This window comes from Leucoraja erinacea, chromosome 12 (assembly GCF_028641065.1).
Source record: "Leucoraja erinacea ecotype New England chromosome 12, Leri_hhj_1, whole genome shotgun sequence".
NCBI lineage: Eukaryota > Metazoa > Chordata > Chondrichthyes > Rajiformes > Rajidae > Leucoraja > Leucoraja erinaceus.
Window position 1 is genome coordinate 3,386,956 of NC_073388.1, and position 17,533 is coordinate 3,404,488.

Genomic DNA, 17,533 nt, shown 5'->3' on the forward strand with positions numbered 1-17,533 from the left:
CCCGAGTTGCGGGACTGAGGGCGACCCGGAGCGGGGCCTTGCATCGCCCGGCGCGGCTTTAACGTCCGCGGGACTTACCATCGCCCGCTGGGGGCTCCAACATCGGGAGAAGTATAAGGAACAGGGGAGAGACAAGACTTTGCCTTCCATCACAGTGAGGAGGTGTTTGGAGATTCACCCTGATGGATGTTTATGTAAATTGTGTTAATTGTGTGTCTTGCGGGGTTTTTTTCTTGTTTGTATGACTGCAGAAACGTAATCTCATTTGAATTTAGGTTGAAATGACATAATAAAATATCTTGTATCTTGTGTGAATTGTTATAAATGATGCAGACATGGTGGGATCCTCGATGATAGACGCTGCTTCATGTAGATTGTTTTCGATGCTGGAGAGATGGACCGGCTGAGTCCATCACTCTCCGCATCCAGTACGTTGGAGTTGCCGTCCCAAACCATGGCCCAACCAGTTGGAATGCTTCCTACAGTTCACATGGAGCAGTTTATTAGATTGTTCAACGACAAGTTAAATCTCTTCGAACTTCGGAGAAAATGGAGGCACCGACACGCCTTCTTCATGATTACATTTCTCTGCCGGGCTCAGGACATGATCATCCGTGGAGTTGATGCCCAACAACTTGAAGCTGCTAACTCTCTCCACCACTGGCCCACCAAGGAAAACTGGCACTTGGTCTCCTGACTTCTCCTTTCTGAAGTTATCAATTAGTTCCTTGGTTTTGTTGATGTCAAGGCTACCACAAGTTTCACACTTACGTCACGCAAAAGACATCAATGAATCAATGATGGACACAAAATGCTGAGAAATCGGGGCCAGTTCTAACAGCTCATTTCATACCAATAGGGCTTTGTAGCAATGTGCTACAATCATAGCTTAGACAGGCAGCCTTTTTCTAAAATGCTTAAATGCTTTGTAGATCTCCTGAAAATTGGTTCAGAAACTTGTCAATATTTCAAGAGAGGAATCACTGGCCTGTCCGTTGGCTTTTCCAATCGAACATCTAGCACAACGCTCTTTGGATAAGTGTGCAACAGATTAAAACTAATAAGTGCTCTGGAAACAGGAGGAGCCCGAAAAACAACCTGCAAGTCTACAACAAGAGCATTCCATCATCTCCGATTTCGAATGACTTTACAAAGACCTTTCATGTGGCGATCAATATCTCGCATGCCTTAAGTACGGTAATTTGACAATCTCTAAACCCAGCTCAGCTATTATTGAATTAGTTTCCTTTAAAATTATCCATTTATGACGTGGATTTTAAACAACAAGAAGATCAGTGTTGGAGCTTTAATTGAGAACATATGTAAAGTTATCTTTTTTACCTCAAAGCTAAATAAGATGATTATTTTATGCTAAAATATGCATTGGCAGCCTCTGGCTAATTTAACGCTTATCTGAGTTCTGTAATTATTTGGATTATCATATATATTTGTGTTGGAGACATGATTTGTGCTGCTAACTCATCTCATCTCACCTCCAGCACTCCTGTACTGCAGTAATTCAATGAAGGCAAGAGTTTGGAAGGCCATTGCAATGATAATTACTATCTCACTGAGGGTCAATGTCTGTGGGCTAAACCTCTCCAATTAATGTGCGATCCACTTAATATGAAGATACAAACATGACACATTTGTTTAATAGCAAAATGTTCATAAGAGTAATAATGTCTCCTCCTCAGCTTTAAACATAGAACATCTGGAGTTTTAAACAAGATCTCTTTGGAGAATTTCTTTAGTCAGAGGGTGGTGAATCTATAGAATTCTTTGCCACAGAAGGCTGTGGAAGTGGCCATTGGATATTGTTAAGGCAGAGATAGATAGATTCTTGATTAGTGTCAGAAGTTATGGGGAAGAAGGCAGGAGAATGGGGTTAGGAGGGAGAGATAGATTAGCCATGATTGAATGGCAGACTAGACTTGATGGGCTGAATGGCCTAATTCTGCGCCATCACTTATGGACTCATGTGAACACTGATTGTCATTGAATAACGTTATTTCCTGTCACAATTATCCAGCAACATATTGAACTCATGCAAGAGACTGACATTATGACCTTGTTGCTTTGAACTAGAGTGGGTATTATCTAGACGCAGAATATAATGAAAGGAACTAAATGATCAGGATGAACATTCATACTTCACCTGAACTGATCTAATAGACATTTGTTGGAAGGGCAGCCTTTTAAATCCCATCACATAGCCGACTGCCTTCCAATCCCACAACGAGCCTGGTCTCTTGTGCAAAATACCAGCAGGAAGGAAAGTGAGTCCTGCGTTTAACAAATCGATTCTGGTGTATGATGATCTGCAATGGTGAGGCTGGGTGTGGGGAAGGTGAGGAGATTTGTTCACCACTGAGGCGAACCTGTTGGGAAATGGCGGGCAATGGAAGAGGCCAGGCCGGCTAGTTCAGAACTTTCACCAGCTTTCCTTGTGGAGTAATATAGACCTTTACTAGGAAGTGTTGGGCTGTCTATGAACAAGGGTACCCCACTTACTGAGTAATCTGTAACAGATCCTCTCCGTCCCTCCCTCTCATCTGATTTGGGGCGGCACAGTGGCGCTGCGGTAGAGTTGCTGCCTCACAGCGCCAGCGACCCGAGGGCAATCCTTACAATGCGTGCTGTCTGTGTGGAGTTTGTACGTTCTCCCCGTGACTGCGTAGGCTTTCTACGGGTTCTCCTGTTTCCTCCAACAGATGCGGGTCTGTAGGTTTATTGGCTTTGGTAAAAGATTGTAAATCGTCCCTGGTGAGTAAGATAGAGCTCGGGCACGGGGAGATCGCCGGATGACACAGACTCAGCGGGACGAAGGACCTGTTTCTGCGCTGTATCTCTAAAGTCTAAAGTAAAGTCTAAAAGACATCTCACCGCCTTTTCACCATCACTTTCCCTCCTTGAAAAAAATACTTTGCCGTTTGCTACCCCTTCCAGTGTTTACATAGAAACATAGAAACATAGAAATTAGGTGCAGGAGTAGGCCATTCGGCCCTTCAAGCCTGCACCGCCATTTAATATGATCATGGCTGATCATCCAACTCAGTATCCCGTACCTGCCTTTTCTCCATACCCTCTGATCCCCTTGGCCACAAGGGCCACATCTAACTCCCTCTTAAATATAGCCAATGAACTGGCCTCAACTACCCTCTGTGGCAGAGAGTTCCAGAGATTCACCACTCTCTGTGTGAAAAAAGTTCTCCTCATCTCGGTTTTAAAGGATTTCCCCCTTATCCTTAAGCTGTGACCCCTTGTCCTGGACTTCCCCAACATCGGAAACAATCTTCCTGCATCTAGCCTGTCCAACCCCTTAAGAATTTTGTAAGTTTCTATAAGATCCCCTCTCAATCTCCTAAACTCTAGAGAGTATAAACCAAGTCTATCCAGTCTTTCTTCATAAGACAGTCCTGACATCCCAGGAATCAGTCTGGTGAACCTTCTCTGCACTCCCTCTATGGCAATAATGTCCTTCCTCAGATTTGGAGACCAAAACTGCACGCAATACTCCAGGTGTGGTCTCACCAAGACCCTATACAACTGCAGTAGAACCTCCCTGCTCCTATACTCAAATCCTCTTGCTATGAAAGCCAACATGCCATTCGCTTTCTTTACTGCCTGCTGCACCTGCATGCCTACCTTCAATGACTGGTGTACCATGACACCCAGGTCTCGCTGCATCTCCCCCTTTCCCAATCGGCCACCGTTTAGATAATAATCTGCTTTCCCGTTTTTGCCACCAAAATGGATAACCTCACATTTATCCACATTAAACTGCATCTGCCAAACATTTGCCCACTCACCCAGCCTATCCAAGTCACCTTGCAGTCTCCTAGCATCCTCCTCACACCTAACACTGCCCCCCAGCTTAGTGTCATCCGCAAACTTGGAGATATTGCCTTCAATTCCCTCATCCAGATCATTAATATATATTGTAAATAGCTGGGGTCCCAGTACTGAGCCTTGCGGTACCCCACTAGTCACTGCCTGCCATTGTGAAAAGGACCCGTTTACTCCTACTCTTTGCTTCCTGTTTGCCAGCCAGTTCTCTATCCACATCAATACTGAACCCCCAATGCCATGTGCTTTAAGTTTGTATACTAATCTCTTATGTGGGACCTTGTCGAAAGCCTTCTGGAAGTCCAGCTACACCACATCCACTGGTTCTCCCCCTATCCACGCTACTAGTTACATCCTCGAAAAATTCTATAAGATTCGTCAGACACGATTTACCTTTCGTAAATCCATGCTGACTTTGTCCAATGATTTCACCACTTTCTAAATGTGCTGCTATCCCATCTTTAATAACTGACTCTAGCAGTTTCCCCACTACCGATGTTAGGCTAACTGGTCTGTAATTCCCCGTTTTCTCTCTCCCTCCCTTCTTAAAAAGTGGGGTTACGTTTGCTACCCGCCAATCCTCTGGAACTACTCCAGAATCTAAGGAGTTTTGAAAGATTATTACTAATGCATCCACTATTTCTGGAGCTACTTCCTTAAGTACTCTGGGATGCAGCCTATCTGGCCCTGGGGATTTATCGGCCTTTAATCCATTCAATTTACCCAACACCACTTCCCGACTAACCTGGATTTCACTCAATTCCTCCACCTCCTTTGACCCACGGGCCCCTGCTATTTCCGGCAGATCATTTATGTCTTCCTTAGTGAAGACGGAACCAAAGTAGTTATTCAATTGGTCCGCCATATCCTGGTTCCCCATGATCAACTCACCTGTTTCTGACTGCAAGGGACCTACATTTGTTTTAACTAATCTCTTTCTTTTCACATATCTATAAAAACTTTTGCAGTCAGATTTTATGTTCACTGCCAGTTTTCTTTCATAATCCATTTTTCCTTTTCTAATTAAGCCCTTCGTCCTCCTCTGCTGGTCTCTGAATTTCTCCCAGTCCTCCGGTATGCTGCTTTTTCTGGCTAGTTTGTACGCATCATCCTTTGCTTTGATACTATCCCTGATTTCCCTTGTTATCCATGGATGCACTACCTTCCCTGATTTATTCTTTTGCCAAACTGGGATGAACAATTTTTGTAGTTCATCCATGCAGTCTTTAAATGCCTTCCATTGCATATCCACCGTCAACCCTTTTAGAATTACTTGCCAGTCAATCTTGGCCAATTCACGTCTCATACCCTCAAAGTTACCTTTCTTTAAGTTCAAAACCATTGTTTCTGAATTAACAATGTCACTCTCCATCCTAATGAAGAACTCAACCATATTATGGTCACTCTTGCCCAAGGGGCCACGCACAACAAGACTACTAACTAACCCTTCCTCATTACTCAATACCCAGTCTAAAATAGCCAGCTCTCTCGTTGGTTCCTCTACATGTTGGTTTAGGTAACTATCCCGTATACATTCCAAGAAATCCTCTTCCTCAGCACCCCTGCCAGTTTGATTCACCCAATCTATATGTAGATTGAAGTCACCCATTATAACTGCTTTGCCTTTGTCGCAAGCATTTCTAATTTCCTGTTTGATGCCATCCCCAACTTCACTACTACTGTTAGGTGGCCTGTACACAACACCCACCAGCGTTTTCTGCCCCTTATTGTTTCGCAGCTCTACCCATACCGATTCCACATCCTCCAAACTAATGTCCTTCCTTTCCATTGCGTTAATCTCCTCTCTAACCAGCAACACTACCCCACCTCCTTTTCCTTTCTCTCTATCCCTCCTGAATATTGAATATCCCGGGATGTTCAGCTCCCAGCCTTGGTCACCCTGGAGCCATGTCTCCGTGATCCCAACTATATCATAATCATTAATGGCTATCTGCACGTTCAACTCATCCACCTTATTACGAATACTCCTTGCATTGAGACACAAAGCCTTCAGGCTTGTTTTTACAACGCTCTTACCCCTTATACAATTATGTTGAAAAGTGGCCCTTTTTGATTTTTGCCCTGGTTTTGTCTGCCTGCCACTTTTACTTTTCACCTTGCTACCTATTGCTTCTACCTTCATTTTACACCCCCCTGCCCCTCTGCTCTTGTACCCATCCCCCTGCCACATTAGTTTAAATCCTCCCCGACAGCAGTAGCAAACAAGGACATTGGTTCCATTCCATTCCAGGTGCAGGCCCAGGTAATTTCTTTCCAATCCAACAAAGGCGTTTTACTCCCACGCTGGCTTCCAGGGACCATTCACAAAAAGCCTCCTGCTGCCAGCCTCTTCCACCTGCTGACCAATCCTGACCTGGACTCAAAGAGATCAACTGCTGAGGTTGAATCTCCCCGACCTTTAGACGATATCATTTGATTTAGACCATGTTTGCACCTTTCTAAGTACGTTACATTCACCTACACGAGAGAGAAAAGCAAAGCAAAAAGTGTGGCAAAAGTTCCTGACGATATGCGGATTCTTCATTTTAGTGTAGTTTAGATATACAACGAGGAAACAGGCCCTTCAGCCCACCGAGTCTGTGCCAACCAGCGATCCCCACACACTGCCACTTTCCTACACATACTAGGGGCAACTCACAATTATCCCAAGCCAATTAGCCTACAAACCTGTATGGCTCTGGAGTGTGGGAGGAAATCAGAGATCCCAGAGGGAAGTTCAAGTTTATTTGTCACATGCACCATTTTTTGTATTTTTTAATCAAAAAATGTATTCAATTATTAAAAAATAATATTGACACTACAATACAACAGGCCAGAACCCGCCACCATAATACAATATAAACATATATCCATAATATACTACTATACAAGTATGATACAATCCTTATTGAGGATACATTCAACACCCTGCAGAGCCCAGCGGTCCCGGAACTCCCTCAGAGTGCCCGTGGACAGAGCGTATTCCCTTCCTAACCCCACCCGGGCACAAACGTAACCCTCGGTCACATGCACCATAGTGCAGTGAAATTAATCGACCATGTAGCGTAACAATTAAAAAAGGGAACACACACAAGTCACGGGGAGAAGGTACAAACATCCGTACTGACAAGCACCCGTAGCCAGGATCGAACCTGGGTCTCTGCCGCTGTTATGGGCCTGTCCCACTTACGCAACTTTTTTGGCGACTGCCGCCACCCGTCATAGGTCGATACAGGTCGCCGAAACTTTTCAACATGTTGAAAATCCAGTGACTACCAGAACAAGGTACGACTCTTTGGGCGACCACTCACGACCGTCCATGCTTCACCCCGCGACATGTCGCCTGTACGGTCGTGAGTCGTCCCCTCGGTCGCCCAAAGAGTCGTAACGTCTTTCTGGTCGCCGCTGGATTTTCAACGCTCTACCTCTGCGCCACCGTGCCACCACGCACTGTTTCTCCTGCAGGCCCGTCCTCAGTGAGGAATCAACTGTGGCACAAAGGGTAGCTTTATCCTCCCAGGTTAGCGGTTCAACTCCCGGTCCAGGGACAAGCTCTGACACACCCATGAAACCAAAACCATGTACATTGCCAGTCATTTTCAGACATTTCGAAGCGCTGAGTGTAATTGGCACTCGCTCAAAAAATCACTCCAACTGACTGCTGTGTTTTTTTTTTGCAAACCAAGAAGTAATATGCCATAATGAGGGGCCACCAGAAAAATAATTAAAGGCAAGTTCATTGTATTTTAAGCAACCAATTGACAGTGGTGTCCCAAAGCCCACAGCAATCTTCAATGGCAATATTTAATATCAGAGACAAGCAAAACAAAATGTGGAACCGCAACTCACCAACGCACAGAGCAGGTCCACCGCTTCCAAGATAAGTTCCTGATGGCCAATACGCGTGACACCTAACTCCTCAAGCTCCTGGTGTGTGATGTGTAAAAGTTGCTCTCCGTTGATCTTTTCCCGCTCAAAGTTTTTAATGTATTGCTGGAGACAGTCATCAAGCCCTGTGTACGAGACCAAAACAAAATGATCGTGAGTAACACAAATTAATCAGAAGGCACATCTTTTTCTGAGGCCTGGAGTAAAAGTTAGCCATTTAGAATGCAGACGAGGAAACATTTTTTTCACACAGAGAGTTGTGAGTCTGTGGAATTCTCTGCCTCAGAGGGCGGTGGAGGCCAGTTCTCTGGATACTTTCAAGAGATAGCTAGGTAGGGCTCTTAAAGATAGCGGAGTCAGGGGATATGGAGAGAAAGCAGGAACAGGGTACTGAATGTGGATGATCACATTGAATGGCGGTGCTGGCTCGAAGGGCCGAATGGCCTACTCCTGCACCTATTGTCTATTGTCTATTAACCCATTTGGTCAGGAAGCATCTCTGGAGGACATGGATGGGTAACGTTTTGGGTCGGGACCCTTCTTCAGGCACAAAACATCGCCTACCTGTGTCCTGAGAGATGTCGCCTGACTCACATGAGATCCCCCAGTATTTTAAGTTTGCTGAAGATTCCAGGATCTGCAGTTCCTTGTCTCTCCATTTCTGAAGTCTAACCGAGGCAACGTCCTCGCAGATGGACGCAGTATTTTTCCCAAATCTTCACCATTTTCTTTTTGGAAGTTATTATTGAATCTGCTTTCACCAGCTTTGCAACAAACATGGCAAACCTTGAAGGTAGACAAAAGCTGGAGAAACTCAGCGGGCGAGGCAGCATCTATGGAGCAAAGGAATAGGTGACGTTTCTTCAGAAGAAGGGTCTCGACCCGAAACGTCGCCTATTCCTTCACTCCATAGATGCTGCCTCACCCGCTGAGTTTTCTCCAGCATTTTTGTCTTACCTTCTGAAACATGTCAAGCCTGTAGTTGCTGAGGTAATGACATGAATTTGGTTTCATTTGCAGAAGCGAAGGATCATTATTTAATTAATACAATCAACTCCAGGGTCCATTACCAAGTTCTGAAGGTGTTTGCAAAACGACAGGAAACTTTTAATGTGGTGGAATGATGAATGATTTGGGTGGATATTGACACGTAGATTTATTAGCTGCAGTGTTTCCAGACGTGGGTTTGTCCAAATTGTTCATATTCATAAATCTGTCACACAGAAAAACAATTCCTCTGCATTGATTAATTAATCTCAGTTGGCACGGCATCATACAACAGAGGAGCTTAGTTGTGAGCAAAAGTTTCACACGTATTTTTCGATAATCCATCCCGCAAAAATATATGTTGGACAAAATTCGCGAGCAGAATTGAAAGGTGCTAACTGCTTCCCATGCTTTGCTTCCTTGCAGCCAAGTTCAGTTCCCAGAGGACAATGGCAGATGTTAATTATAATCAGATATCTTGGCAGGAAAAGACAAGCAAAATAATGATTTTTGAAAAAGCACGGCAAAATCTCCTCAAGGTATGCCGACTTTGAAGAGGTTCTGCCGAAGACAGGCACAAAAAGCTGGAGTAACTGAGTGGGTCAGGCAGCATCTCTGGAGAGAAGGAATGGGTGATGTTTCGGGTCGAGCATGGGCGGAAATCCTGGGGGGGGACATTCCCCGCTGCTTTGAGAGATGGGGGACAATGTCCCCCCCCATGTTTTGTAATCCGGACTTTATCTACCGCTTTCTAAGGGCTGAATCGGCCCGTTCACGGGGCCTTTCATCGCCCGGCGCGGCTTAAAATCAAACTGCTGCATCGAGGGGATCGAGGCTCCCGATGTTGAAGCCCCCGCCGGCCGATGAAAGACCCCGTGAACGGGCCGACTCAAGCCCCACGATTCGGGGGAATGAAGCTGCTGTTGCTGGAGTTCGCAGTCGTGACCAACCAGGTCAGCTCCCGATGTTACCGTTACCGTCCACAGGGCCCACGGCCGAAGCCTCGCGTGTGTGCGCCCGCACGCCCGTGGCAGCCAAGAAATTGTTTTGATAGCGATTTCTGTGCCTGGGGTCAAGACCCTTCTTCGGACACTCGCCTCCTCTCTCCCTCGGGAGTTCTGTGCGACCCTCTCTCACTGCTCACCTCTTACCTGCCACACTTGGTCCTGCCCCTCCCAACTTTCTAATGCCCGATGAAGGGTGCCAACCCGAAACATGTTCTATCCCTGTTCTCCAGGGATGCTGCCAACATGACCCGCTGAGTTACTGCAGATATTGGTCGCCTCTCAAAATACAAGCCAGAATGAGATGGAAGGAACTCCAGATGCTGGTTTGAACCGAAGATAGACACTAAAAGCTGCAGTAGACAATAGACAATAGACAATAGGTGCAGGAGGAGGCCATTCAGCCCTTCGAGCCAGCACCGCCATTCAATGTGATCATGGCTGATCATCCCCAATCAGTACCCCGTTCCGCCTTCTCCCCATATCCCCTGACTCCGCTATCTTTAAGAGCCCTATCCAGCTCTCTCTGGGAAGTATCCAGAGAACCGGCCTCCACCTCCCTCTAAGACAGCGGGTCAGACAGCATCTCTGGAGAAAGGGAATAGGTGATGTTTCGGGTCGAGACCCTTCTTCAGACCGAGAGGCAGGGGCTGCCTCAACCCAAAACAATCACCTATTCCTCTTTTCCAGAGGTGCTGTCTGACCCGCTGTTAATCCAGCATTTTGTGTCAATCTCCGGAGTGAGAAACATTTGCCAATGAGTAAGCATCAAGGGCAATATAAACTAATTGAACAGCTTAGAGCAGTTAACTGCTCAGTCAATGCTGTCTACAGTAGGTGTAAGTTAGCAAATGTCTTATTCACAGAAAATATTTCACCAAAAGAGAGGCTACAAATCTGCGCAGATAATTTTGCTATTTATGAAGCAGCAGAGAAACTTGCAAAAAAACACTTATTTTTTGTAACATCATTGTTGCTAATGTGAAATTTAGCACCAGTTTCAGGATTTCAAATTCTTGGCACGTATTGCATCAGCTGCCAGTGTGAGCTTGCAAAAAGGCAGTTCTGGCAGCAGAGATACATCAAACAGTGAAGCTCGTAATAAACCGATCCATTGGGGCAACATTTCCAACGGCTAAAAGGAATTTGTGGAACGAAGCTGCAAGGCCTGTCGGACGCGCCTTCAGAACGGAGATGAGGAGGGATTTCTTTAGTCAGAAGGTGGTGAATCTGTGGAATTCATTGCCACAGACGGCTGTGGAGGCCAAGTCAAAGGATAATTTTAAGGAGGATATTGACAGATTCTTGATTAGTACGGATTAGTGTCAGAGGTTTAAGAGGAGAAGGCAGGAGAATAGGGTTGAGAAGGAGAGATAGATCAGCCATGATTGAATGCCGGAGTAGACCTGGAGGGCTGAATGGCCTCATTGTGCTACTATCACATGAACTTATGAGATACAATAACTGAGGGTTTTTAAAATAGTCGTATAAACATCCCAACATATAACCATATAACAATTACAGCACGGAAACAGGCCATCTCGGTCCTACAAGTCCGTGCCGAACACGTATTCTCCCCTAGTCCCATCTACCTGCACTCAGACCATAACCCTCCATTCCTTTCCCGTCCATATACCTATCCAATTTATTTTTAAATGATAAAATCGAACCTGCCTCCACCACTTTCACTGGAAGCTCATTCCACACAGCCACCACTCTCTGAGTAAAGAAGTTCCCCCTCATGTTACCCCTAAACTTCTGTCCCTTAATTCTCAAGTCATGTCCTCTTGTTTGAATCTTCCCTACTCCCAGTGGGGAAAGCTTATCCACGTCAACATATTTCTTACTAAAGATAGTACACATCAATGAACTCATGTATTTTACCTGGTTCGTGAACAACCAGGATTGTTGGTTGTTAATAGTTGTTCCTGAACAAGGCAGGACATGATTTAGGTAATTCTGAAAATGCTTTAGATCAAACATTAAATTAATTATAGACAGATGCAGAAAGATGGCAATCTTTGGCCTAGATGAATATTTACAGGGAAGTCAATTCGTTTAGTTTAGATGCAGCATGGAAACAGGCCCTTCGGCCCATCCAGTCTATGCCTAGTTCTATGTTATCCCACTTTCTCATCCACGGAAATGCAATCTATCCATGTTCTCCAGAGATGCTGCCTCACCCGCTGAGTTACTCCAGCATTTTATGTCTTTTTGTGCAAACTATTGTCCTCGTTTTTCGTTTCTGCAATTTGAGGAAATCAGGGTTGGGCTTTTTGTGGTCCCACCTATTCTTCAAAATTATCCTTTACAGATACAGTGCGGAAACAGGCCCTTCGGCCCACCGAGTCCATGCCGACCAGCGATCCCCGCATGTTAACACTATCCGAGGGGCAATTTACATTTATACCAAGCCAATTAACCTACAAACCTGTACCTCTTTGGAGTGTGGGAGGAAAGAGAAGATCTGGAGTTTAGAAGGATGAGAGGATATCTCATTGAAACATATAAGCTTGTTAAGGGTTTCGACATGCTAGAGGCAGGAAACATGTTCCCGATGTTGGGGGAGTCCAGAACCAGGGGCCACAGTTTAAAAATAACGAGTAAGCCATTTAGAGCGGAGACGAGGAAACACTTTATCTCACAGAGAGTTGTGAGTCTGTGGAATTCTCTGCCTCAAAGGGCGGTGGAGGCAGGTTCTCTGGATGCTTTAAAGAGAGAACTAGATAGGGCTCTTAAAGATAGCGGAGTCAGGGGATGTGGGGAGAAGGCAGGAACGGGGTACTGATTGGGGATGATCAGCCATGATCACATTGAATGGCGGTGCTGGCTCGAAGGGCCGAATGGCCTACTCCTGCACCTATTGTCTATTGTCTATCTCGGAGAAAACCCACACAGGTCTCGGGGGAAATTTACAAACTCTGTACAGACAGCACTGTAAATTCTACCACTGCCACCCAAGTCAGGAGAGACTTCCTACAGTGTTGCTTGCTGAACAGACCGAACCCTCTCTGTTCCTCTACTTTCCCTTCTGAAGCTTCACCAATAATTGGGGGGAGAAAATGAAGCTGTTCTCTTCAATTCTGATGTGTGAGGAGAACCAGCAAGCTTCCCCAGTGTGATCTGCTCTGACGGAACTGAAGCGGACTGGTAACGCTCTTCATTAAAACACCACACTGACTGACAAGACTGAAATGGAAGAAATGCAACTCCCACTAGCAGATAAAATAGACCAAATCTTGGAGATTTGGTCTCCTTTTATCGACTTTTTACAGGCACATGCTGCAACACAACCGTAGAAATCAAATGTTTCAGAACTAGGTGACGGGTGGCCTTGAACATTAAATAGGTCTATCTCCCTCAATCTCTTTTTTTTTTAACTTCTTTTCTTTCTCTCTCTCTCTTTCTCTATTTCTTCTTTTCTCTCTCCATCTCCATTCTTCTGTATCTTTTTGTGTAATTCTCTCTTCTTTCGGGCTCCCTTCCTATCTCCCGCACCAATCTCTATGATCATTTGTCTTTCTCTACTCGTTTCTTTATAACTCATGTTTTTTTTTTTTGTTTTTTTAAAATATATCATTTTATTAGAAGTAAGTACAGTCACATGGCACCAAAGTGCCTAATATATATTTTCATAATACATTTTATGTACAACTTTTTTTTTTTTTTGTTACATTGAAAAAAGATTAGAATAAGAAAAAGAAGTTGGATAGTAAAGGATAGAAAGATGTGAAATATATAGTGTGTGAAGAAAGAAAATGAGTAAATGAGGAAAGTTGAGAGAGAAAATAGAGAAAAGAAAAGGAGATCATTATTTATAATCTTGACCAACCCTCGTCCAGTCCTGAAACAGTTATTTTTTACAATTGTGTTGCACCATATGATTCCAAAAAAAACGACGAATGGAGACCAACTCGTTATGAATTGGTCTGATTTATCCATTACTCATGTTTTATTATTCAATTAAATTAAAAAAAAAAAAAAAAAAAAAAAAAAAAAAAGTCTGAACCTGGAGCTACTAGCTGCACCAGCCTGCCACCCAGCCACGCCACCCAGCCACGCCACCCAGCCACGCCACCCAGCCACGCCACCCAGCCACGCCACCCAGCCACGCCACCATCAGCCTTATGTGACGCTACACACCTACAGATCCTTCTGGGATTTGCAGTCGATATTCCAATACTGCAGCAGAATCACATGGAAATGAATTAATTCAGTAACGGAATATTACATTACTTAATCAATAGGAAGTCTCGCTTGCCTGCAGTCATTTAGCACCTAGGCCAAATGCATCAGTGTTTCAATAGCTCTTCGCACTGTTTGGTGCACAGCTGTTCATAAGACCACAAGACAGAGGAACAGAATTAGGCCATTCGGCCCGTCGAGTCTGCTCTGCCCTTTGAACATCTCTCGTTTCCCTCTCAGCCCCATTCTCCTGCCCGCTCCCCATATCCTTTGCCTAATCAAGGACCTATCAATTTCCATTTTAAAAATACCCAAAGACTTGGCCTCCACCTCCGTCTGTGGCAATGAATTCCACAGATTCACCCCTCACTGCCGACTGTTTGCCAAGAAAGAGAAATAAAGGCGCTGAATGTGAGGGGTACAAGATATTTCCTGTGATACAGCTTCTAATACGTTCCTTCCCGGCGCGCTTAATAGAGGAAATAGGCAGTTTTGTTAAATCAGAGCCTCTGTTGCCAAGGCAGTGTCAATAAATGAATGGGATGATGGGCACAGCGTCGAGTCAATATGCTCTATAATCATTCCATTAAAAGGGCAGCAAAATGTCCTGCTAGATGCCGGAGAGCCTCTCCAGAGGGATGAATGGTTAAGTCAATCATCAAGAGTGTTTTATTGTCATGTGTCCCAGATAGAACAGTCTATCCTTAAGGGCCGTCCCACTGTACAAACTAATTCAAGAGTTCTCCCGAGTTTCCCTGATTCGAACTCGGAGAATTACGGTAATGGCCGCTCGTAGGTACTCGGGGCTCTCGTGGACATTTTTCAACATGTTGAAAAATCTTCACCAGCTTACCGCGTTTCCCCGAGGACCTGCCGTTAGCGTTACGAGCCGCTAAGAGACGTCCCCGAGCTCCGACGTACCCGCTACGTACATTCCACGTGCTTACCACGAGTTTGATTTCTTTTTTAACTCGGGAGAGCTCTTGAATGAGCTCGTACAGTGGGACAGGGCCTTTACTTGCAGCAGCACAACAGAATGTGTAAAGATGGTACATTGTAAATAAAGTGATAAACAAGGAAAAAAATACTTTTCATACAACTTGCCAAGTTCCAAAAAAATAATCATTAAAGCATAAGCATCATGGGTCTCAACCCGAAACGTTGCCTATTTCCTTCGCTCCGTAGATGCTGCCTCACCCGCTGAGTTTCTCCAGCATTTTTGTCTACCTTCGATTTTTCCAGCAACTGTAATTCTTTCTTAAACATGGGTTTTGTTTCACCCTCATGGACAATATGATTTGCACCACAGTGTTGGAATAAATCTATCAAATATGCCGCACCTCAACATCACACCATTGAAAAAAAGTTTCCAGCAGAGGGATGTAAAGAAGTTACAGGAAAGCCCTGGAACTGCAGATGCTAGTTTACCCAAAAAAAAAGCACAAAGTACTGGAGTAACTGAGCGGGTCTGGCAGCATCTGTGGAGGACACGGATAGGTGACCTTTCAGGGCAGGGTGCTTCTTCAGACTGATTGTAGCCCTGGGGGGGGGGGGGGGAGGAGGGGGGAGGATGGTGGAAACGAGATGGGGATGGGACAAAGCCCTGCAAGTGATAAGTGGATATAAAAAGCTGGAGTAACTCAGCGGGACAGGCAGCATCTCTGGAGAGAAGGAACAGGTGACGTTTCGGGTTGAGATGAGTTGGTTCATCACCCACTCCTGCTCTTCAGAGATGCTGCCTGTCCCACTGAGTTACTCCAGCTTTTTGTGTCTATCTTAATAATAATAATAATAAGAAGAATAACTTTATTTATAAAGCGCTTTTAGACAACATCAGTTACCACAAAGTGCTGTACATGGGAAGTCAACAAAAAGTTATTACAAACTACTAAAACCATTAAGACGACAGGACTATAAAAACAGTAAAAATTAAAAGACATTAAAAGCACTAAAAACAGGAACAAAGTCTCATCCAGTGTCGAAAGCCAGTGAATAAAAGTGAGTTTTTAGGGAGGATTTAAAGATGGACAGTGAAGGGGCCTGTCTGATCTGCAGCGGCAAGGTGTTCCAGAGTGCCGGGGCAGCAACAGAAAAGGCTCTATCCCCTCTGAGCTTCCACTTAGACCTTGGTACCTCAAGGAGCAGCTGATCCGCTGACCTGAGGCACCGGGCAGGAGCATATAGGTGGAGCAGCTCAGAGAGGTAAGGCAGGGCGAGGACATTCAATGATTTAAAAACAAATAAAAGAATTTTAAAATGAACTCGAAAGTGCACTGGGAGCCAGTGAAAGGAGGCCAAAATTGGCGTAATGTGCTCCCTCTTTCGAGTTCCGGTTAAAAGGCGAGCGGCAGCATTTTGGACCAACTGGAGACGAGCCAACGAAGCTCGTGAGACTCCAGAGTAGAGCGCGTTACAGTAATCCAGCCGAGATGAAATAAAGGCATGGATTACTGTTTCAAAATGCTGCCGCTCGAGAATGGGCTTCACCTTTGCCAGCTTCCTTAGGTGAAAGAAGCTGGACTTAACCACCGCGCCTATTTGTTTATCTAGTTTAAAATCACCGTCCATCATAAAACCCAGGTTTAAAACTGTTGGCTTTACGAACACTGCAAGTGGACCCAAGTCAACAGAGGGAGGTTCACGGCAGCCATTAGGGCCGAACAAAATCACTTCTGTCTTTTTTTCGTTAAGTCCCAGAAAGTTTAAGGCCATCCAGGACTTAATGTCCTCAAGACAAGACAGAAGTGATTTTAGGGAATAATTATCTTCTTTCCTGAGTGGCATGTACAACTGGCTATCATCTGCGTAAAAGTGAAAGGAGATGCCATGCCTTCTTAAAATTGAGCCCAGTGGAAGTAGATAAAGGGAGAAAAGCAGGGGCCCTAAAATTGAGCCCTGTGGAACCCCATATGCCAAGGGAGCAGAGGAGGATTCAAAGCCACCAAGGCTTACACGCATGGTTCTATCTGCCAGATAGGACCTGAACCATCACAGCACCTGCAGATGGGTGGTCAATGACTAGAGATGAAAAGGAGACAAAAGGATGTCAGATCAGGAGAGACGAGGAGTGAAAGCAAGCGTTGTCTGCGGAGGGTGCTCAGCATCGCCAAGGACTGCTCTCACCCCAACCATGGACTGTTTACCCTCCTACCATCCGGGAGGCGCTACAGGTCTCTCCGTTGCCGGGCCAGCAGGTCCAGGAACAGCTTCTTCCCTGCGGCTGTCACACCTCCCCCCCCCCGACCCCCCTCCCGGATACTCCTCCCACAGGAAAAAGAAGTCTATGACTGTATGCATGTAAATAGATTTATATATTGAAATCATATTCTATGTCGCTCTTCCAGGGAGATGCTAACTGCATTTCGTTGTTAAGTTGAATCTGAATCTGAATCTGAATCTGAAGCCAAATGGATATAAAGGAATGTGTGAAGCGGGGGGGTGAGGAGGTCAGGGGAAAGGGGTCTGGGGCACAGGGATGAGATGGAGGGGTGGAATGTTTAGTTTTGTTTAGAGATACAGCGCTGATACAGGCCTTTCGGCCCACTGAGTCCAGGCCGACCATCGATCACCACACATTAACATTAATCTACACACACTAATAGCCCTGTACGAGTTAATTC

General features: G+C 45.1%; 1 protein-coding gene across 1 annotated transcript in view; it reads right to left on the bottom strand.

The window, feature by feature from the left end:
* si:ch211-26b3.4 (connector enhancer of kinase suppressor of ras 2) overlaps positions 1-17,533 on the bottom strand; it is a 370,819-nt gene that overhangs the window by 318,591 nt on the left and 34,695 nt on the right. The window contains exon 2 of the mRNA XM_055643472.1: positions 7,699-7,862. Within this exon, the coding sequence (XP_055499447.1) occupies positions 7,699-7,862 (164 nt within the window). The remainder of the gene's footprint in view (positions 1-7,698; positions 7,863-17,533) is intronic.